General features: G+C 39.6%; 1 protein-coding gene across 3 annotated transcripts in view; it reads right to left on the bottom strand.

Annotated features, from left to right (window-relative positions):
* OCLN (occludin) overlaps positions 1-20,549 on the bottom strand; it is a 55,523-nt gene extending 34,974 nt beyond the window's left edge. The window contains exons 1-4 of one of the 3 annotated variants that reach the window (XM_072606293.1): positions 20,318-20,549; positions 8,848-8,971; positions 6,461-7,145; positions 4,379-4,540 (exon numbers count right to left, since the gene is read on the bottom strand). In XM_072606293.1, coding sequence (XP_072462394.1) covers positions 4,379-4,540; positions 6,461-7,145; positions 8,848-8,897 — 897 coding nt within the window. In that variant the 5' untranslated portion in view covers positions 8,898-8,971; positions 20,318-20,549. Of the gene's footprint in view, positions 1-4,378; positions 4,541-6,460; positions 7,146-8,847; positions 8,972-19,692; positions 19,781-20,143; positions 20,239-20,317 lie in introns of those variants that run through there. The other 2 variants (XM_072606294.1, XM_072606295.1) reach the window with 2 other exon arrangements.
* Between the last annotated feature and the right edge of the window lie 2,650 nt (positions 20,550-23,199).

Below are 23,199 nucleotides of genomic sequence, written 5' to 3'. Positions count from 1 at the left end.
TTTAAATGTCGGCTATTATATTACTGTTTCAGCGGTATCACCAGGCTTTTTCCTTTCTGATATGACCTGTATACTGCTGACAAACTACTCTTCCTAAAGCATAGGTCTTAAATCACACTGGTCACTTCTCCAAACCCTACCCACCAAAGAAGTATCCATTTTAAATGGATCCCCCATGCCCAATAAAGGACCCTTAAGTTCAAAATCCTTTGTAATTTTACACCAACTTACCTATTCACCTTTATCTTCACTTCACATGTCATATGATCAAACAAAACATATTTATTACTCCAAGTCCCCTAACCACGGGGTTTTCCATTTCCATATTTTTGCTTATTCGGTTTCTTCAGTCTAGAATATTCCCCCTTCCTTAACTTTTCATCAGTCTGTTGTAACCAATGCCTAGTTTATATGCTATCTTCTCCATCAGGTTTTCCTTAACCCCCTAAACTCTCATAGCATATTAAAATATTTTTTTAATAATCAATATATTTTTAGTTTTCAACATTCACTCATTTTAAAATTTTATTGCATCATCACACTCTGGTATTAAAATCCTTTTTGTGTGTATGTGTGTGTATATAAATATATATGATATATAATATATATGCATGCACACACATATATACACACACACAATTTCTCTCTTGTACTAGACAGTACTTAAACTCTATTTAATACTCACAACAATCCTTTTAGGTAAGTGCAATTATCACTCCCATTTTACAGATGAGAAAAGACTCAGAAGGATTAAATGACTGGCTCAGAGTTATTCAGCTATTAATATCCAAGATGGACACAAAACTAAGTCATCCTGACTCCACATTTAGCATACTATTGACAAATAGTACAGTCTCTCTTGCAAATATGGAGATTCCCAACTTTATTTTTGTTTTAATAATTACAAATACTTTTCAATACCAATGCAGTAATTTTCATTTAAATGAATTTAAATATGTAAATTTTTTACTAACTTTTCAATAATTTTCTAAATTTCCAACAGTGTGATCTGTCCATTCATTCTCATTCACTTTTCTTCTTACATGATCCTAAAGTACATTTTTTTCCTATTAAGATCTTTTCATAAACCTTTCCTTATTTCTTTATATTCTTATACTTGCTAATCTTTATTGCATTATAGTATTTTATTACATCAAAATACCACAATTTAATCATCCCTCCCATTGCAGGACTTCCCAGAGTTGCTTTCAGTTGTTTTGTTATTACAAATAAAGCTGCAGCAAAAATTTCTGGATAATTACCCTTTCAATACATCCTCAGATTATATTCCCAATAATGAAGCTATCAGATCCCACCGTTCTTATTCATTTTTACATAGTGCCTACTATACCACCTTGCACATAGTATATACCTTTGCCAAATATTTGTTGAATGTAGTATTATTTTCACTTCAGAAACCAACAAGTTGCCTATATCTATTGCAGCACTAGGGCTAAAAGAGGACTCTTCTGCCATTTCAATCTTGTCTAACTCTGTGACCCTATCTGGGTCACATACTGACAAAATACTGTCAATTGTCATTGAAATTTTGACAAAAATAAGGGAGTGGTTTGCCATTTCCTTCAGCAGTTTATTTTATAGATGAGGAAACTGAGGCTAACAGGGTTAAGTGACTTGCCTGAGGTCACATAGTAAGTGTCTGAGATCAAATTTGAACTCAGGTCTTCCGGCCTTCAGGCCCAACTCTCTATCTACTAGGCCACTTAGCTGCCTGAATAAAAAACTAGGCCACATTAACAAAGGAGAGCAATGACCAATCTGAAATTGACAAATTTACAAATAAGTAAAACAATCCAACAAAGAAAAGTTTTGAGTTTAAGGAAATTGACTTAATTTGGATTGTAAACATCTCTCTCAATCAAGATACCTGACACAAAAATTGCAAAGAAACTAAAATGTTTGTTTCAAAGAGGCTTTTGTGAGTGAGCCAATCAATAATCACTTCCCACTGGACAAAACAAAATAGAAACGATTCTCCTTGTGTGTAAAATGGATTAAAACAACAGCCCCCCCAACCTTCATTTCTTGTGCTTGAACCAATCTGCCAGAGTCGTTGTGAAGACACTCACTTAAAATTGCATTTTAAGGTATATACATCGATTTATTTCCTGATAGCCAGGAACTCTGCAGCACACCATAAAACACATTCTCTCTAACGTCACTGGAAACCTATAGCCTACAAATTTGTTAAAAGTAATCTATCATCACATGCAACTTTATATCTTCCTACACCCATCTTTCACTCCATTATCTTAAGCACTTACAATTGATTAAAACCTCAAGACAGTAAAGCCAGGTGAGCGCACAAAGTTCACTGAGACTTCCATGCTCATTATGGAACTGGTCTCCCATACCTCCCGAAACCAACCAGCAGTAAACAAACAAGACACACCCAGAAACTCTCACCGAAACATTGACTTCATACACTCACTAGCTGCAGCTCACAATAGTTCCTCCTATTCCACTTACAGGTGGCCTTTCGTAGAGCTAAAGGGCAAAAAGAAAAGTCCCTGGTAGCTTTATATTAGTTTCTCTATAAAAGAGGATAAGTTTTTATAGCAAATATGAGAATCGAAAGGCAGGGGGAAAAAAAGTGTTTCCAAGTGGGTTTTCAAGTGCTGAACAGAGGGATGAATTAAGAGGGAATTTTTTTTTTAAATGCAGAGAAGAGAGGAAGGGTAAGGCCACCCACAACAGGCTTAGAAGACTTCCTCATTCATGTTGTACCACAAACTAGCAAAATCTCCACTTAGGTTTCAGTCTCCCTTTAGGAAAAAAAAGTTGACTGAATCAAACAGTTTTTGAGCTAGGAATTTACTTCAGTCCAACTCTCTCAGTACATAAAGGAGGAAATGAGTCCCAGAGTGGTCAAGTAACTTCTTCAAGGTGATAAATAGTTACTACCTGGGCTGGACAAGACCTTGAATCTCTTGACTTTCAGACTTCCGTTCTTTCCAATGTAGCATACCACCTTTCTCCGTCCAGTGACAGTTCTCTGCCCCTCTGCCTTTCCTCAGCACTCTCTCTGTTCTTCGCACTCCCCAAGATGCCCAGTTTTTCCTTGTGCTAAAGTTCCACCTAGGTCTGTTCTCTTTGGGAATATCCTGTCCTCCAAACTTTCCTTTCCTCTTCATACTCCTACCAAACCTGACCTATCCTGAATGCCTGAAGATCTTAGTCTTGACCAGTTATGAGAAAAAACATTTCCATATACTAATCCCATGACATCTGTTTCTTAATAATGAAAAAGTTTTTGAATTTGTTACTTTTTACGAAAAGACCGGACTTGAATTCATCTTTATATTGTTCATCACCTGCCAGACTTTTTACCATATTAAAAAGGAACAGGAGGTTCCAGAAAGATGTTATGGCCCTGAATTGTTTAAGCTGTGCCACAGGCTGAAATTCTGTTTCCCAATAAAGCCTGTGCTGGTGTCTGAAGTCTCTGTTAAGACTATAATTCAATGCTAGTTCTTCCTTTAAAAATGGTGACAATAAGACAATAAATACATTTGTGTCCTCGTCTCCAAAACATGAGGAAGGATTCAGGACATTTTTCACTATAATTCCATAATGTTTTACACACCAAGCAGGCCAGCTGCCAATCTGTAGGGTCAACAGACAAACTACTAACTTTTTATTCTGCCCCCCTTCTTTTTGTAGACCATCAAGTTTAGGAAAACTCTACAGGCAGAAAAGCAAACATCTTGGTGCTTAGCATCCAGCAACGCAATCATAAACTTGAAGTTCCAAGAAATATTGTCTAAAAGTGAAATTTCAGGTATCAAAAGGCATAGGGGTTGGGAGGAAAGGAACACATACCACAAACACATACCACATGGTAGCCACCACAGACAAGACAAGCATTGCTGTTCTTCAATGCACCTAGAGGAAAATAATGAAATCCTACCCTCAAAACTCATCCTCCCCAACTCCCATCTGCAAAATGGCAACCAACTTACATGGAGGCCCTACATGCACTGCAGCACTGTTTTTTACACTGCTATGATTTTGTCTGAAATTTGTAAAATTAAATGTTTTATAAGCTGGCAGACATTTTTGCAAATAAAAGGAAAAGAGAAAAATGAAGTTTTCTGCCATGTCCAGATAAACTGAAGTTATCTGTTTCATTTGGAAGCATTTTTCTAATCACTTCATAGATGTATTCCTTTATAAAAGGAAAATGAGAATCTGGATTTTCACATCACAATGAGGTTGTCACTGCCTTTTCAAAGGATAAAAATTAACTTAGGTTTGTTATCTTACACAGGAAAACAAAGTCACACTAAGGGTCAAATAAAACACTGAAGTCAATAGGGTCACCAGAGTAAAAAAAGTGTTTGTCTTTGACACTTACCCATTCCTCTACATTAGGAGGCTGTTCTTCATAGACACTTTTCTTGTCCCATAGAATGTTGGATTTGTCATACATGTCCATCTTACTTCGGGTTCTCACGGCAAAGAATATCATTAAAGCAAAAGCTGCAATAACCAGGAACCCCAGCACAATAGCAATGGCCTGAAAAGGGTTAAAAGACAGTCACACATTAATTGTCTGGCTGTTTAGCAGATTTAAAATAAGCTATTTACTTTCCATAAAATAAGGAAATTCACCTTTATTGATGTGCTAAGAACAATGATAAAAGTCTCTAATTCATACTTACTAGTAAATGTTTGCACATTAATTTCACCTACATTCAGTAACTCATAGGACCTGCTTTAATGAATGCATAAGACTATGTATGTAAGTAGTCCTTTAGTAATTTGTAAATAATCAACAATATATACTTCTAAAGCTTATTTTCCAAGTAAACACCCTTCACTCATAATTTTGTTTATACTGTTTGCTTAATAAAGTCATTCTTTATAGATGACAAAAAGAACCAGCCAATCTATGAATGATCGAGAATTCTTCAACAATATAGTCTCATTTGGTCTTACTAATTAGGCAAAAGTCTATTATATGAAGATCCAAATTTTAAAAATAGAAAGAAAAAAATCTGCCTCATTTTTAAATGGCAGGACTTTCCAGTTTTCTACCTATGGAAAGAGGGTGTCCAATTGGGATAATCTTCCTGCATAAGCATTCCTCCTATTGCAGGTACCCTACACTGAAAAAGACTCAATCTTTTCACTTTTCAAAAGACATGGAAGATATAGCTTAGATTTAAGCAACTGGTTAAAGGTGCCAAGTTCCCTACTCAAAACTCAGCACCAAAAAGGCACCCTCTCACTGGGGAGAGCACTAGTTCAGTACACCTACATGGCCCCATGGTGTCCAATAGATATGTTTTTCAGTGACCTGGGCAGCTAGGTGGCATAGTGGATAGAGCGCCAGGCCAGAAGGTGAAAAGTCTCATCTTCATGAGTTCAAATCTGGCCCCAGACACTGATTAGTTGTGTGACCTTGGGCAAATCACTTAAATGTGTTTGCCTCAGTTTCCTCATCTAGAAAATGAGCTGAAGAAGGAAATGGCAAACCACTCCAGCAACTTTGCCAAGAAACCCCAAATGGGGTCAAGAAAAGTTGGGCAAGACTGAAAAATGTCTGAATGAACAGAGTGGCTATAGTCTTTCAATAACATGTCTGGTTTGTAAAAGGTCAAAGATTTAGAGATGGAAGGGAACTCAGAGGTCATCTAACTGAATCACCTCTTTTTACAATTAAGAAAATTGAACGCTAGAGAGGCTGAATAACTTGCCCAAGGTCACAGAGGTTGTTAAGCATCAAAGCTCGGATTCAAAAAGAGTCAGGGTTTGCCTAGAAGAGAGAGAACTGGCCTCCAAGCCATGGACACTTAGTTTTAAGTTCCATCTATAACACACACTGACAGTGTGACCCTGAGAATGTTATTTAGATGGTCAGTGCTCAGATGGTCAGCAACTCTGTAGTCTAGATCTTAAGTTACAGAAAGGGTGTGTTGATCGCCACTGGCCAAAGAATTCATCTTATCAGTGAAATCAAAGGTCCACCCCCTATCCTTTTCCATTTTACCATGTATCTGTCAAACAAAGAGGCTAGTTACCTAAATAGAGAGATCAGGCATGAGAACTTCTGGGCAGAAAGAATGGGTACTGAGATACTTCTAGGACATCCAATCATCCAGCTGCTCTGCTATAGCAGACCTATTCCTGACTCATAAGCAGCAGAAATAAAACCCCTATTACACAAACATTTTATTTTTGAAAACAATAGGATAATACTGTATAGTTTTGCATGTTCATATTCCCCTCCCTGAACTTCTTCCCTTCCTCAAAGCCCCAAGTAAATAAAAGAGTGAATTATTTAGGTGAAAGGAAAGGTGGGAAATTTCTAACTGGAAAAAAAGAATTGGAAACACTGTATACATCACCCCAAAAACATGCATGTTAATTATGTTTGCTAATAATTAATGACTCATGTAGGAAAAAAAACCCATACACTCATTTGTACTCATACCTCTTGGGGATCCACCACGCAGAAGTGATAGAGATATTGATCCACATAGAGTCCAGTTGCTGTAGGTGCATAATACTGGTTGCAGAGCGCATATATCTGAGCTGAGTACATGGACCCAGAAGGCTGTGCTGTTGGATTGACTGCCATTATGTACACAATGGTGGCAATGAACACCAAAATGCCAAGGATGGCACTTACAATGATCACCACTAAGAAATATGTTCTTGATCTGGATATTCCTGATTTGATAACACTGGTCACAAATATCACCAATGAAGCAATGAAACAAAATGCCGTCATGGCCAGTAAGAAACCTTTGGCAGCCCTTGGGTCAGTATAAGTTCCTCCGTAGCCATAGCCATAGCCATAGCCGTAGCTGCTACCAAAGCTTCCAAAGCCGCTGCTTCCTCCATAAGGATAGTAGCTGCCTATACCGCCTCCCAGAAAGGGGCTTCCATAGCCACTGTCCCAGGCAAGTGTGGAAGCCACACAGGCAAAGATGGCTATACACATCACAATAATGATCACTGACAAAATCCTAATCACTCCCGGAGGGGATGTCCACTTGTAGAAATGAAGTATTTCATCTTCTGGATAGTAAGAGTAGGCTGGCTGAGAAAGCATTGGTCGAACATGCATCTCTCCATTGTATAAATCATTGCTTGGTGCATAATGAGATGGTTTGCTGAAATAATATTTTTTTAAAAAACATTTTTTCAGTTAGAAGATTTATGGCAAGATCCCAGTTAAATCAAACAGGAAGGAAAGGGACTGGAAGGAATACCTACATGAAAACCTAGATCCAAAACTATCAAAGGCAGATTTTTACTGTTCTCTTCAAGAACACAAAGTCTGCTCAGAAAGAGCTTAGAGTATACAAAATATCAAAAGAATAAAAAATATTTCTAGTATTGAAAAAATGGGTACTTTATATATGCATAACCCAGTTGGCTGGCTCACGGTCCTATGGTGACCGATCCATAATAATTCAAATTTTTATAACATTTTCTCTTTATAAATCATTTTGTATAGTTGTTATTTGGTCCTCCCAATAACCATATCTATGAAGTAGGTCATGCATTAGAAGTTCTATATCACCCCAAAGAGATTACCCTAAAGATTTGTACCCATGTACAAAAATTTTTTTTTGGAAGCTCTTTTTGGAGTGGCAAAGAATTGAAAACTAAGGGGGTGTCAATCACCTAAGGAATGGCTAAGCAAATTATGGTATATGAATATGGGAAAACAGTATTATGCTACAAGAAATTATTAAGGGAATGGTTTTAGAGAAACCTGGGAAGACTCAAAGGAAGCATTTCAGAATGAAATGAACAGAACCAGTAGAACAATTTATACAGGAGCACTGTAAAGTCAAATAACCTTGAAAGACTTAAGAAATGATGGATGCAATTAGTGACAATAAGGAGGACCCATGAGGAAATACAAAATGCATCTCCTGAAAGAGGTGACAGATTTGGGGTGCAGACTGACATTTACAACTTCTGGATGTGACCAATGAGGAAATTTGTTTTATTTGGCTACATATTTATTTCAAAAAGTTTGTCTTTCCTTTTCCAATGAGGGCCATGGGGAAAAGGAAGTGGATTTCTGTTCATTTTTTTTTTCAAAATTTCCATTCTAAAAATGAGGCTCACTTAGTAGGATCATACAGCCATTAAATGGCAAAGCTAGGATTAGACCTCAAGTCTCAAGACAAGTCTAAGATTCTTTCAAGTTTAATTTTCACACAAACTGGTACGTTTAAGCAGCCTGTCCGATCTATACTTTTAAATCTACAGCTATTCCTATCACAAACAAGGGTCAATAATCAAATAAATAAAGAGAATCAGGAGAAAAATAAGTAGGGAAAGTTACCTAACATCTGTGGGCCTCAGTTTCTTCACCTGTAAAATGAGGGGGTTGATCTAGTTGACCTGAGATGCCTCTTCCAATTCTAAACTTACAATGCTATGAACTTTTCATGAATAAACCCAAAGGAAAAAACAAAACTAGCAGAAAAAAGGAAATCTTAAAAATTCCACACGTGTTAAATGGCCAGTACAAATCACGAACTATATATTCTCAGAAATAATTTGGGGTATTATCATCATGTTATTGCTCCAGTTTCCATTAGGAAAACTGTGTAACAATCCAATCCCACTCAATGAATAATGATACACTTAAAGTCACAAATAATATAATTAAGTAAATTCATAATAACTTTAAATAGAAAAGTTATTAAAGGTATTATCTTATACCACTGCCAAAAACCTAAGTGCAAGAGGCATACTCTACTGACCAACTATTATTAATCCCATAAACAACTCCATATCCTCACTCTCTATGGAGACCCCAATTATGAAGAAAAAGATCAGAAAGATATTTACAATTCATCTGGTCTGTATGGAGGAGGACTTTCGAATGGTCTGGATGACATTGTTGATATCAATGGTCCAGGAAACTTCAAAATAAAGAATTCTTCGCAGCTTCCTCAAAAATAAGACTAACAACCTGGGAAGAAAAATAAACAAACAAATAAGTAAATGTATAAATAGACAACTTTGAAGAAACTGGGTTAATGTCATTGGCTCACCCTATTGTTAATACCAGAAGCTTAGCTACATGTCCATCAACTGAAGCTAAAGAGCCAAGAAACCAACTATTCTAGGTCTAAGTTTTTTGAAACTGTAATTCATCTGTAACAGCACTGACTGTTAAGAGCGCTCCCACCAAACCCAGCCAGAGACCTGTAAAAAATGGCTCTAAACAAATACTGGAGCTACAGAACCCACACAATGATGGAGTGAAGCAAGACTCCAGCCCAAGACAGCTGAGAAGGTTGCCAGGAAGTGTCTATCACACCACGCTGGGAGCAGAACGCAGTCCTGTGTGGGCTATGAGTGCACAGAAGGGACCTGAGCAGGCCTTGGGGAGACTGAATCTCTCACACCTGTGGTAGTTTCCAGACTTCATAACCCCAAAACGCTGAGGACAATTTGGAAGGTCAGTGGAGAAAGTCTGTGGGACTAGTGCAGGAGGGTGGAGTGGTCTGGCCCCAGACCCAAGGCAGCAGAGAGGGGAAGGGGCAGAGGAACCCTCAGCAGCCACAGCAGGAGCAGGGGCAGCTGCAGCCACTGTTTCTGGAGCTCTAGGCCCACAGACTGTGGAGGAATCAAGCAGCTGACAGCACACCTCTCACCCTCCCTGGAAGCAGAGATCTACCTTGACAAAAAGCTCAAAAGTCAAGTAAATGGCTGGGGAAATGAGCAAAACCCAGAAAAAGAATCAAACTACAGAATTTTACCTTGGTGACAAGGAAGACCAAAACATGCAAACAGAAGAAAACAAATTCAAAGCTCCTCCATCCAAAGCCTCCAAGAAAAATATGAATTGGTCTCAGGCCATGGAAGAGCTCAAAAAGGATTTTGAAAATCAAGTAAGAGAAAAAGGGCAAAAACTGGGAAGAGAAATGAGAGTGATGCAAGAAAATCATGAAAAATGAGTCAACTGCTTGCTAAAGGAGACCCAAAAAATGCTGAAGAAAACAACACTTTAAAATATAGGTTAACCCAAATGGCAAAAGAGGTTCAAAAAGGCAATGAGGAGACGAATGCCCTAAAAAGCAGAATTGGCCAAATGGAAAAGGAGATCCAAAAGCTAACTGAAGAAAATAATTCCTTAAAGATTAGAATGGAGCAGATGGAAGCTAATGGCTTTATGAAAAATCAAGATATTATAAAGCAAAACCAAAGGAATGAAAAAATAGTAGAGAGTGTGAAATATCTCACTGGAAAAACAACTGACCTGGAAAACAGATCCAGGAGAGACAATTTAAAAATTATGGGACTACCTGAAAAGAGCCTAGACATCATCTTTCACGAAATTATGAAGGAAAACTGCCCTGATATTCTAGAACCAGAGGGTAAAATAAATATTGAAAGAATCTACCAATCACCTCCTGAAAGACATCTGAAAAGAAAAAATCCTAGGAATATTGTAGCCAAATTTCAGAGTTCCCAGGTCAAGGAGAAAATATTGCAAGCAGCCAGAGAGAAACAATTTGAGTATGTGGAAATACAATCAGGATAAAACAAGATCTAGCAGCTTCTACGTTAAAGGATAGAAGGACTTGGAATACGATATTCCAAAAGTCAAAGGAACTAGGATTAAAATCAAGAATCACCTACCTAGCAAAACTGAGGAATAGTTTTGAAAAAGAAATGAAATAGAGGACTTTCAAGCATTCTTGATGAAAAGACCAGAGCTGAATAGAAAATCTGACTTTCAAATCCAAGAATCAAGAGAAGCATGAAAAGGTAAACAGGAAAGAGAAATCATAAGGGACTTACTAAAGTTAAACTTTATATTTCTACATGGAAAGATAATATTTGTAACTCTTGAGACTTTTCTCAGTATTTGGGTAGTACAGACAGAGGGTACAGAGTGAGATGAATAGGCAGGGATGATATCTAAAAAAATAAAATGAAGGGGTGAGAGGAATGAATATATTGGGAGGAGAAAGGGAGAAATGGAATGGCATAAATTATCTCTCATAAGAGATAATAAAAAGCTTTTTCAATGGAGGGGAAAATGTGGGAGGTGAGAGGAAAAAAGTGAAGCTTACCCTCATCACATTTGGCTTAAGGAAGGAATAACATCCACATTCAATTTGATATGAAAATCTATCTTACACTACAGGAAAGTAGGGGAGAAGGGGATAAGTGGGGTGTGGGGGGGGATGATAGAAGGGAGGGCAAATGGGAGGAGGGGGTAATTAGAAGTAAACACTTTTGGGGAGGGACAAGGTCAAAAGAGAGAACAGAATAAAATGGGGCGCAGAATAGGATGGAGGGAAATATAGTTAGTCTTTCACAACATGACTTTTACGAAAGTCTTTTGCATAACTACACATGTATAACTTATATTGAATTGCTTGTCTTCTCAGTGGGGTTGGGTGGGGAGGGAGGAAGGGATAGAAGTTGGAACTCAAAGTTTTAAAAATGAATGTTAAAAATTGTTTTAACAATTTTAACAATGGGAAATAAGACAGACAGGTAATGGGATATAGAAATCTATCTTGCCCTACAAGAAAATAGTGGAGATGGGGATAAGGGAAGGGAGGGGTGTGATAACAGGGAGGGCAGATTGGGGAAAGGAGTAAAAAAGGCGTAATGAGAATGCATGATGTCTTGGGGTAGGGGGAGGGGAGAGATGAGAAAATTTGGAACTCAAAAATAAATTAATAAAAAAAAAAGAAAATTCAGCTATTTAAAGCAATACCCAAACTCTTAGCCTTTCTTATTTGAATCTAACAATAAATATGGTTTAGGTACTAAAATGATTTAGAGAAAATCAGATGCATATTCATGTAATCTCAATCAGCCTTTAAGACTGAAGTACTACTTGGAAATATTCTACAACTACGGTTATGTTTTTGTTTGGTTTTGCAGCTGCTTATTACTTAGATGTTCCACATTCACTATTTTGTGTCAATAAAATGTAAGCTCCTTAAAAAAAATGTAATTCATCACCTCCTTTCCTCAACTACTATTAAAGATTCAATGGCAAATTCTAAGTGAACTGTTGTACTTCTTGATTTGCTTATGATTTCACAAAATGATAATAAAAGCTGCACACATTTGTACCATATTTTAAATTACTTTCCCCACAACAACCCTGTGAGGGAGGGAATAAAGTATCATTATTTCCTTATTCTCCATTTTGCCATGGGTTGGGACAGGGCTGGGGACCTTCAATCCATCAACAAGCATTAAATGGTGATAGGCCAGGCACTGTAGACACAATCCCAAGTTCCCTTATCCTCAAATAACTTACACTGTATCAGAAAATGTGAGCATTGTTTTATATTTTGCTGTTAGTGAAAGAAATTGGAAAAAAAAATGAATAAAAAAATTCAATAAAACTTTGAAAATTTCCAACAGATAAAATGCAGTTTTATGCATGCATTATTCTAAATAAATCATGTTTTCAAAAATGTATACTTCTTTAAAGATTACTTAACTTAATCCTAAAAAATCTCTATAACATAATCGACAGTAAAAAGAATGTTTTTCTAAGCAAATGAACAAGCTGGTTAAAAAAAAGAAGCAATGAAATATTTCCCCATAAGTCTGAGGTTTATGCCACAAATAAGCATAGGGAACATTCATGGGGAGGTACGTAAAGAGAGAGCATGTGCAAAGACAATAGATGTAGAGGGGCACACACATCATAAAAGGAATTTTTAATTTTTATTCATGCATTGAGTGCCTAGATGATGCTGTTAGCAATGCTCTAGGGGGCTTCTACCCCATTGGGACACCCACCCCATTGGGACACCCATTCTAGGTGCAAAGACAAAACTAACTCACATATGAAAGAGGAACAAGTAATACAAGGCAGGATGGAATCCCAAAGTGGAAAAGAACATCGTGCTAGTCTAACCCAATCTAAGAAGTGAGTCCTTTCTATAACATGCCAGAAGAGTGGTCTCTTCTTGAAGAATTCTAAATCTAGACAAGCAAGAACCAGAGCAATGGTAGTCCGGTCAATGTTCAATAAACTCAACAACCCAAACCACTAAGAAGATGAGGTAGATTTATTAAGCACTGTCAGGCAAATCAGAAAGCGGTAAATAATTATAATTAAGCGTTTAAATGGCATGATACAGATTCAAAGGATTATGGGAGATCACAACAAGACCAGGTAAATGAAGTTTAGAGTCACCAGGGAAACTTCATGTAAGAAATAAAACAATGGCTCAGTCTAAAAAATTGGGAAAGATTTAATTAGACCTCAAGGAGAGAGAATATTTCCTGGCAGGAGAAAAGAGGAGGCATGATTTGTTTGTGGGGCAACAAGACTAACCTGAAAGAGCCCAGGGTGCATACTGGGAATAGTAGGAAGTAAGTTTGGACAGGGAGGGAGAGACCAAAAAGTCAGGAAAAGGAAGTCAAATATGATGCAACAGGAAATAAAGAAACAGGAAAGGTGTTTGACAAGGGAAGGGCATGGGGAAAGCAGTGATAAAGGAAGATTAGCCTGATGTGGTGTGATGAAAGTGTTGAAATCAGGCTAAAGAGCCTGGATTCAGGGACAACAGGCTGCTGCACTAATCAGGCTGAAGTGTTAAAAGGTCCACAGTGCATGGAGAACAAAGTGCTAACAATGGGAAAGGATAGCTACAAGAAACTTCTTGGGAAAAAAAACTAGTAAGATTTTTTATCTAGGTACAAAGGATGAAAAGTTTAAATTAAAGATGACAATGAGGCTTTTAGCACAAGTGACTGGGAGAAGGGGAGTGTCACAAACAGAGAAGGGGAGTGTCACGAACAGACTCCAAGTAAATAAAAAGGAAAAAAAATAGCATGGTTGGAAGGAATAAGTTCAATTTCAGACATTCAATTTAAGGTGACAGCAAAGCATTCAAGTGGAAACGTCCAAAAGACAAGTGTGTATATGAATTCAAGGTAGGAAGATTTGAGTAGCAATAGGGATGAGAGATAAACATGAAAATAAAGTTATCCTATAGAAAAAGCATAAAAAGAACAAAGCTGAGGGATTGGGGAAAAAAAAAGAGCCAGGATAAGAGGCAGAAGAACAGGAAAGAGCGGAATACAAAAAAAAGTAGTTATAAGAATGGGAACTGAATACAAGGAAGCTGGTCACAATACCAGCCTCCTTCAATAATGCCCAATAATTACTGTTGATCCCAATAATTCAGTTCACTGATCTCCAAGTTTTCTGAATCATTCATCAAGGAGCTAACCAGTGCTCCTCTAGTTTACATCTTGACCAAAACGTTTGAAGTCAAGAGAATTATGTTGATCCATGCCTTGTGAAGGTGGTACTTTCAATGCCTCAATTACTAAGATAAAATATTTGAAGTCAGGTTCACAGCTGGGGACACCCACTTGGGTAGGGATGCCTTTCTAACAACCAGAAGGCTGATCACTTCATTGAAGAGCTCAAATGCCAGTGTATGAATGAAATCTATGAGAACATGAGAACACTGTGAACTCGCAAAGTGTATCGAGTACCAAGGCCAATATCGAGACTGACTCCCCTTATGAAGGTATCAACTTCTTTGCTTCTATCACCTGTGCCAATTTTGAGGAGTTGAATCCTTCCATGGCACACTGGAAAAAGCTCTAAGGGATGTCAAGGCAAATAAGTCTTGTAGGTGTGTAAATAGGTGGTTCCATTCACACTACCAGGATTCAGAAATTTCCACAGAATATCTTCAAGGGCAAAGAGCTAAATGAGACTACCCATCCTGATAAGGCTGTTGTTATGGGCAGCTGTCCAGGACTGGCTGTAGTTGGATGTCATTCTTCAACCTGGTTTTGAAACTGCTAGCAGAAACACAGTACCACCATCCAGGGGTGTGCTGGTAAATGATTAACTAGTTTTTCGTGGAAAAAAATGCTCACAACATATTTTTCAGTTTGATCTACATATTAATATTTTCTTGATGATTTCTTAAATCCAGGCAACATACAAAACAATAAGTCAAGCCCTAATTTGTTGCATTTGCCACTTTAATAATCAGATGCACATGAGAGCTGATCTGAGCTGATTGCAGTATATCCCTGCCACCCATCCGAAGCAGACAAAGACTTTTACACTAGCCTGATGTGCTAATTCAGAGGGAATGATGACAAAGGATACAACCTACTAGGTGAGTCTGAGCTCACAGGAATTTCCCTGCCCCTAAAGCTATTTCTCTGATTGAAATAATCTTTGACATCAATGCAAACGGCATCCTTACTATATCTGCTATGGATAAGAGCGTTATCATCACCTGAGCAAAGAAAACACTGAGCACGTATGGTCAAGAAAGCTGAGAAATACAAGGGTAACAACAAAAAGTGGAGAAACAAGGTAGCACATACGAAAGAGGAATGGAGGGGTCTTTGTTTGTTTTTTTGATACTGGAGGTCATAGGGAGGAGGACTGCTTACGCTTTCAACATGAAGACTATGGTGGAGGATGAGAAACTCCATAGCATCACAAGTGATGAAGATAAATGTAGAACAGTGACAACTGCAAGGAAGTCATCATTAAGCACCTGACTGCTGAGAAGAATGTCTCCAACCTTATCAGAACTAAACTAGACAAGAGTTCAGAGAAGAGACATGCTTGGTGGATGCTCAGGTAGTTTGGTGTCATGCCTAACTCTTCACGACTCCATTTGGGGTTTTCTTGGCAAAGACACTAGAGTGGTTTGCCATGTCCTCCAGATAAGGAAACTGAAGCAAACAGTTGCCCAGGGTCACACAGCTAGTGTAGGAGGCTGAATCTGAACTCAGGTCTTCCTGATTTCAGGCCTGTCACTCTATGCACTATGGCTCCACCTAGCTGCCCCTACCACTCAGGTGGACCCCCCACTGAGGAAGTTCATGCATCCAAAGAGAGGGCATTCCGCAAAGCTTTTCAAAATGGAAAGACTCAAATCTGTACACAAGGCTTAGTACAATAGCAGTTTAACATTTGAGCTCCTGTGCAAACCTGGGCAATCTGAATGCTTCAAAGTGTGCAAAAGGAGAGAAGTCAAGAATACTGTACTTTATCAATGTGGTAGACAAGAGGTGATGCAATTCTTGTCCTGAAGAATAAACATCTAACATCTATTGAAAATGGGCACCATTTTAAAAAAGAAAACAGGTGGAGTTGAGAGATGTAATGTTTTGTGCAAGGAAGCCAGTGTCTCTGGGTCAAATAGTACCTGAGAGGAGAGTAAAGTGGAAGAAGCCTGGAGAGGTAAGAAAGGGCCAGGTGGTGAAAGGGTTTTAAAAGTGAAATCAAAAGTTTTTTGAGGTGGCTTTTTTTTTATCCTCAAATAGAGAACCATACAAGTTTACTGAATACGGAGGAGGACTGACATGGTCAGACCTGGGTTTTAGGAAGATCTCTTTGATAACTGATCTAAAGAGAAAAGAAAAAAGTACCTGAATGCCCTTTATTATCATAAATTATTATTTATTATCAAGTCATCTGGTCCAGGTAAACTACATTCTTGGTTCTGAAACAAATGGCCTATGATATAGCTGTGCCATGTTCAGTGATATTTGAAAACTCAGAGCAAAGGAGAAGTACCACAGGACTGGAGAGACACAAATGTGGCCCAAATTGAGAGAGAGAGAGACAGACAGACAGACAGACAAGACAGACAGAGAGGAGGGGTAGAGAGGGAGAGAAAGAGAGAGAGGGAGAAAGAGAGAGTCTGAAAGAGAGAGTCAGAGACAGAGATAGAGAGAATGGAATCTCTAAACTAGAGGCTAATAATGAGTTTGACTTTAATTCCTAGGAAAATGTAGAACATAATACTAGAAAATTGGTTAGTCACTATCTAGAAAAGGAAGCAGTGATCATCAAAAGCCTGTGCTTCTTTGTCCAGAACGGGCTGGACCAACATTTTTTTTGACACAGTTGCTAAACTGGTAGATCTGGGCATGCTTTTGATAGAAATTACCTAGTTGCAGCAAAGCGTTTGATAAACTATGCCACACTATTCTTATGGAAAAATGGAGAGACACAGGCTAAACAGGAGTACAATTAAATGGAACTGGTTGAAGAGCTGGATTCAGGGAGTAGTAATCTTCAGTGGATTGTCAAGTATCCATCCTTGGCTCTGAGATGACTAATATTTTTATCAAAGACTTTTGAATGCAATTTGATCAACAAACTTATCCAATTTATAGATGACACAAAGCTAAGAGGGATGTCTAAACCCTAGACTATGGAGTCAAGATCTAAAAAGATATCAGGCCAGAAGAGGAGGCTGAATTTAAGAAGATATTTAACATATATACAAAGAAGTTATTTAAGAATTTATTTAAGAAGGATTCCTGCTTGAAATGAGTATTTTTCCAACTCTCTTAACTTATGGAATCACTTCAGCTCCTCTGCCTTCCCTGATCAGCCCTCCAGGTCAAAGCCTAATTCTCAACTTCTCACTCAGATCCAACTGACTGCCCAATCGTATTTCAACTTTCACGCTCCTCATTTCCACCCTCCTCCTAGTTCTGGCCTTCCTCACCTCCCACCTAGACTACAGTAACTGCTTTACCATTGCTATCCCTGCTTTCTATCTCTCTCAACTCTAATTCATTTTTTACTCACTTGACCAAATGACTTTCCTAAAGTGTAGGTATCTGATACTCATTAAACTCCAGTTACTCCCCTTTTTCTAAATCAAATATAAAGTCTTCAGGCATTTAAAGCTCTTCACTACTGGACCCCTTCTCTAACTTTCCAATCTTCTTAAGATTTCAGTCCCCTCCACATTCTCTACAATCCAGTCACATAGGCTGACTAGCTGTTCAAGGGGCAAGACACACCCAACTCCCATTTCTGCCTTTGCTCTGAATGCCTCCTAGGCCTGGAATGGTCTCTCTATTCACTTCTATCTCATGATTTTCCAGACTTAGTAAAACTGTCACCTTTTGCAGAAGGCCTTTTCTGTTGCCTTCAGCAACTAGTGCCCTTCCCCTATGAGATTATCTTTTATACTACACGGACTGATCTATCTCTTGTAAATACATAGTCATTTCCATTTAAGTGACTGTTTTTTGCCTGTGGTTTCTTGATTCTGCCATAAACTACAACTACAGTCGTTAGGTGCTTAGGGTTTTGGTTGGTTTTTTTTTGTCTAGTACTTTTTAAATGGTGATTCAAATCTTCTGTGAAAATTACAGTGAAAACACCATATACCATAATGGTCTATGTATGCACGTAAACCACTACTGAATATTGGCTACACCTCTAAATTGAAAAATATATATAAATACATGTGAATATGCTGAAAAATTAACAGATTAGAACTCGAGTTATTAACATTCAAGTTTTATATCAAGCTACACTTAGTGCCTAAGTTTCTACCAATATAGGTTATTTCTATGTCAATTCGATTTTGGTTTAGAAGAATCTTCTCTGTACCACATTTATAAGTATCTCAGATTTACAGATTTCTGGTGGAGCTAAACTGTTTCTCAATGTTGAGGGATTTAGAAGCCCCAAAGTGTTGAGCAAGAAGTCTTTCCTGATTCCCTCACTTCTAATGCCTTTCCTCTGATACTAACACCCATTTACTATCTATCTATCTATCTATCTATCTTGTATGTTACATTAGTTTGCATGGTCTCTATTAAAGTGCGAACTTCTAGAGAGTAGATACAGTCTCACTGCTTTTCTTTGTACCCTCAGAACTTTGCACAGTGCCTGACAGATAATAAACAATAAATGCTTAAAGGGGCAGACGACAGAGGGGAAACACTCTCCTCCCATCACCTTAAATCAGAAATATCTGAGTTTCCCAAAATTTCAATCATCGTGCCTTAATGCCCATATCAGCAGAGAAAATCTCTTTTCCTTCCACATAGATCATTTTAAAATGCACGGCCATTTATGTGGGGAAGACCATTTAACTGAGAATAGGATTACTACGTGAGTGAAGAGGCCATTTTGGGTAGTACTTAACCCCTCAACCCTTTACTACAAACCTCCTCTGGAAGACAACATGTCTGATGGTTGGTTCAGGGCCCTGACCTAGAAGTCATACAAGAAGCTCTTCCGAGCTAATCCAGCCAACCTACTAGTGAAAGCTGATCAAGGATCAAACTACAACGTTTCTAATACTAGTTCTTCCATCTGCTTTAGAAGTTCTATCTCGGTAACAGAGACAAACGTAATCTTAACCGTTTGTACAAATAAGGTAAAAGAAAAGGTGACTGTCTAATAAAAGATCTTGGTAATAAGTGGCGGAGTATGCATTCCCAAGTCACATGCACATATGTTCCTCTCTGCTCTCCGCAAGAGTTTACTATGAGTCAGGTACTGAGGACACAGTATCTACGCCCAAGTGATCAACTAACTGTATGAAAACATATTCAATCTCCTTTCACACAAATTAAAAACCAACATAGCAATAAACACGCCGGGCTTCAGCAGCAAGGAACCGCAACGATCCCAAACATTCAATTACTAATCAATAGCCTGATTCGATATTTCCGAGGTACTGAACTGGGGGCGAAGCTTTTGTAGGTGCACGCCCCCACCTCCCCTACCACAGCGGAGGGCCCAGGGACCGCGCTCCTCCAAAACAAAAAGCGGACCGACAGTCCACACCTAGTCCAGGCTCGGCAAAGCCCTCCCGGGCTCCTTTCCACAAGTTTGGTCGGCGTCCCTACAAGGGCTGAAGAGAGAGAACCGGGCGCTGTCCCTCAACTCACCCTACACTGCCCCCCTGGGTACCGCGGCTCGGGAAGGCTCCCAAACAAGACTCAGAGCGGCCACAAAACCGCAGTCATCCAGGAGACGCGAGAAGTTTTCGGAGAAAAGACTGGGAGTGGCTTTCAGCCGAACAGAACAGGCTTGCTCTCTCTCTCTCTCTCTCTCTCTCTCTCTCTCTCTCTCTCTCTCTCTCTCTCTCTCTCTCTCTCTCTCTCAGCACCGCAGGGGGCCAACCCAGCGCCAGGTCGGAGGTTCCTCCACCTCCCCGATCCTCTCCCGCCATCCCCACCCGCTCCGTTGAAGCCCCCAGCCTCTTCAGCTCCCCCAATCCCGGCCCCCGATCCGCTCCTCCGCCGGTTCAGTCCCCGCTCCCAGTCCCCGTCCCGGCTCCCAGCCGCGCCGGACGCTCTAGGGGCGCACCGGGAGAGCGAGCGCACTTCCCCGGCGCACCTGACTCCGGCTCGTCCTGGATCTTCCTCACGCTAGGACGCGGCAGGAGAATGGGCTCGGCCGCGGCCACCGCCTCCTCCGGCCCTCGCCCCGCACCCAGCCCCCGGGCATGCGCAGCACCGGCTCCTAACCTGGGGTTCCCCGGGCTGGAGCCCCCCACGGCGCAGTTCCCACCTGTGACCCAGTCTTCTCCGGGCGCGCGAGGCTCCGGGGAGCGTCTCCGCTAATGCAGCAAAAGGAAGAAGGAAGGGAAGGCAAGGGGAAGAGGAGGGGGCGGGAAGGGGCAGGTGTGGCGCCGCCGCCTCCAGTGACCCATTCACCTGAAACTCAGGGGAGGGGGGAGAAGGAGGGGAAGGAGGAGAAGGAGGAGAAGGAGGCGGGCGGGGACGAACAGGTAGCTCTCTCTGCGCATCAATCTGGGAGCTTAAAGGGACAGGGCGGAGTTTCGGCGGGCGGAGCCCATACCCTCGGTCTCGGCGCGTCTAGCTCTGTGGTAGGGGGCTTGGGGTACTGTAGGCATGATCGCCCACGAGCCCTACTTTGCCTGGAAGGGTGTGAGCCTCCAGAACTCTCGGGTCAAGCCTGGTACATGCTTTGGTAGGGAAAGGGCTGCTCTCCCAAAGATTCCCCGAAAGGTAGTCAAAAAATTGTTGGCAAAGACAGAACTATTGAGCTGGAGGCCAACTGTGTGAAAGTGACGCACCACATGGTGGAAGAATCTTGAAGGGAAATTATTATTCTTAAAAATAAGAACGTGATCGCCGTTGTGAGAGGTTCAGCTTTTCTCCCACTTACTGAATTTAGGCAAGTCACATCATTTACTTGTAACTCAGTTTAATAATCTGTAAACTGAGGGGGTTGAACCAAATTTTCTCAAGTTCTCATTCCTGTCTGAAATTCTCTAGTCTGGTATTACCTTCTTCTGAATTGGAGGTGGAGGGTTGTGGGTACTTGGAACCTGGGAAATGAAAACGATTTAACTTGTGTTCGAGTGATACAGTTGTTTTAAGGACCTAAGAGGAAAAAAAAGCTACGATCGTAGACTATTGCTAATAAAAAAAAAGTGAAGTACCATTGGTGCTCCTCCTTCCATCTCCCCAGTTTTTGTGGGTGACACCATGTGTCTTTCTAGGCTGGAAACCTAGTAATTGATTCTTCCCTTTTACTTCCTTTCCCTTGCAACTTGCCAAGTGGCATAGATTTCTGCTTCCACAACCTCTTTCCCATCTGTCCCCTCTTTAATTGCCCAGTTTCCACTCTTGCTCAGTCCTCTCCGTACTGCTTCTTTGGGGCTATTCTAATAGCCTCCTGAACTCCAAGGATTTAGAACTGGAAGAGACCTTAGAAATCATCAACGAGCTCGTTTTAAAGATGAAGAAACAGCCCCAAAGCGGCTTGTCCTGTTCCACACAGGTAGTATAGAAAGGGAGCCAGAATTCAAAATCGAGTCTTTTGACCCTAAATCCGGAGATCTTTTCACTATATTTTTCTTTCCAGTTTAGGATGCTGCTTTCCTTTCTCAACCCTCCGCTCAATCCTTCACTCTGCTATCAAATTATCTTCCTAATTAGAGTTCTACTTTTGATATATTCCCTTGGCTCCAAATTCTTCAGTGGCTTCCCATTACCCATCCCTCTCCCTATGTCTAGCTTTGAAAGCCCTTTACAATACTGGCTCCAACCTACTCTTCCAACATTGCTTCACTTACTCCCCATTCACACACTCCGATCCCTTCCTTCAGTCTTCCACATCAAAGTTTTTAAACCTTTCCCTCCCCACCCCACTCCCCCATTCACTCTGTCTTGCTATGTGCTTGTTGAAATGTGGAGTGGAAAAACTTCGTCACAGGACCTGAATTTAAATGCTCACTGCAGCTTACTTGTATGTGACCTTGAAAGTCATTTAACTTCTGTGGAGCTCAGAGTACTCATCTGTAAAATAAGAGAGTTGGACTACATGATGTGGCTTTGATCAGGACTCAACTCAGATACCACCTTCTTTGATCAATCCTCTCCCCAGATGAAAGTGATTTATCTCTAGCTGTCCTTTGCTCCTATTATAGGGTAACTTTTGTTATTCTTCTCCCTGTTCATATCATATCGCCCCTAGTAGATTGTAGACAACAGGGACTGGGTTGTTGTTTGTATCCTTGTATCAGTACTGGTCTCACTGGTTGGTAGATCTGAAATGATCTAAGAGAAATGGCACTTAATAAATGTTTGTTGAATCTAATAAAGGCCATGGAATTGTATTGAATTACTTCAAGTCCTCCTCCTTTCAAATAAGATCCAATGCCTCTTGTTTGCATTACCAATATTCACCCATGTAACTGAGAGGTCTCAGGTGCTATTTCTTATCCTATATGATTTTACATATTCAGTAACCCTTCCTGTGGGGGAAAAACCCCAGCAAAACTTGGTTTATTACAATTCTTGTCATTTTGCCTGCTTGCATTGAGTCTGGAACTTAAATTTCATAAATTGGGCTTCACTTCCTGCTTCAAACTTTAAGGTTTGTATTGCTAATAATTGTCTTTCCCTAATACCACCTAGAAATATACACATTTCAGGGCAATCTTTATGGCATGTTGTGATCTCTCAGGAAGTATCACATTGTGTAAAATATATATGAGGATCTTTAAATGATGACAGTGTTACTGGGTAATTAATTTCATTGGAAATCTTTTGCATTAAAGTCATTACTGCAATTATATTTTTAATGCAGGTGTGTATTTTTCAGGAAAATGCAGGCTTAATTGTTATTATTAAGCTAGAAACTGTCAAAATAATCCTTGAAATGGTAGCCTTAGGATTACTTTAATCATCTCCCAACATTCCACACAGTTTGTATAATTAAGCACTTGTCTCAGATTTATCACCTGTCTTTTTAAAATCTTAAACTTTAATATTGTAAATACATATGCTGCATAGAGAATAACTAGAGGACCTAAATTGATTTTTAAAAATTTGTATCTTTTTAGGAACAAAAGAATAGTTTGTTAATTAATTTAGCTGTTCTGCTAACATGTTCTATTAATTTAATCATTCAGTAGTCAA

The sequence above is a fragment of the Notamacropus eugenii genome, chromosome 4 (assembly GCF_028372415.1).
Source record: "Notamacropus eugenii isolate mMacEug1 chromosome 4, mMacEug1.pri_v2, whole genome shotgun sequence".
Lineage (NCBI taxonomy): Eukaryota > Metazoa > Chordata > Mammalia > Diprotodontia > Macropodidae > Notamacropus > Notamacropus eugenii.
Note: the sequence above shows the minus strand (reverse complement) of the source record. Positions and strands in the feature narration are given on the sequence as shown.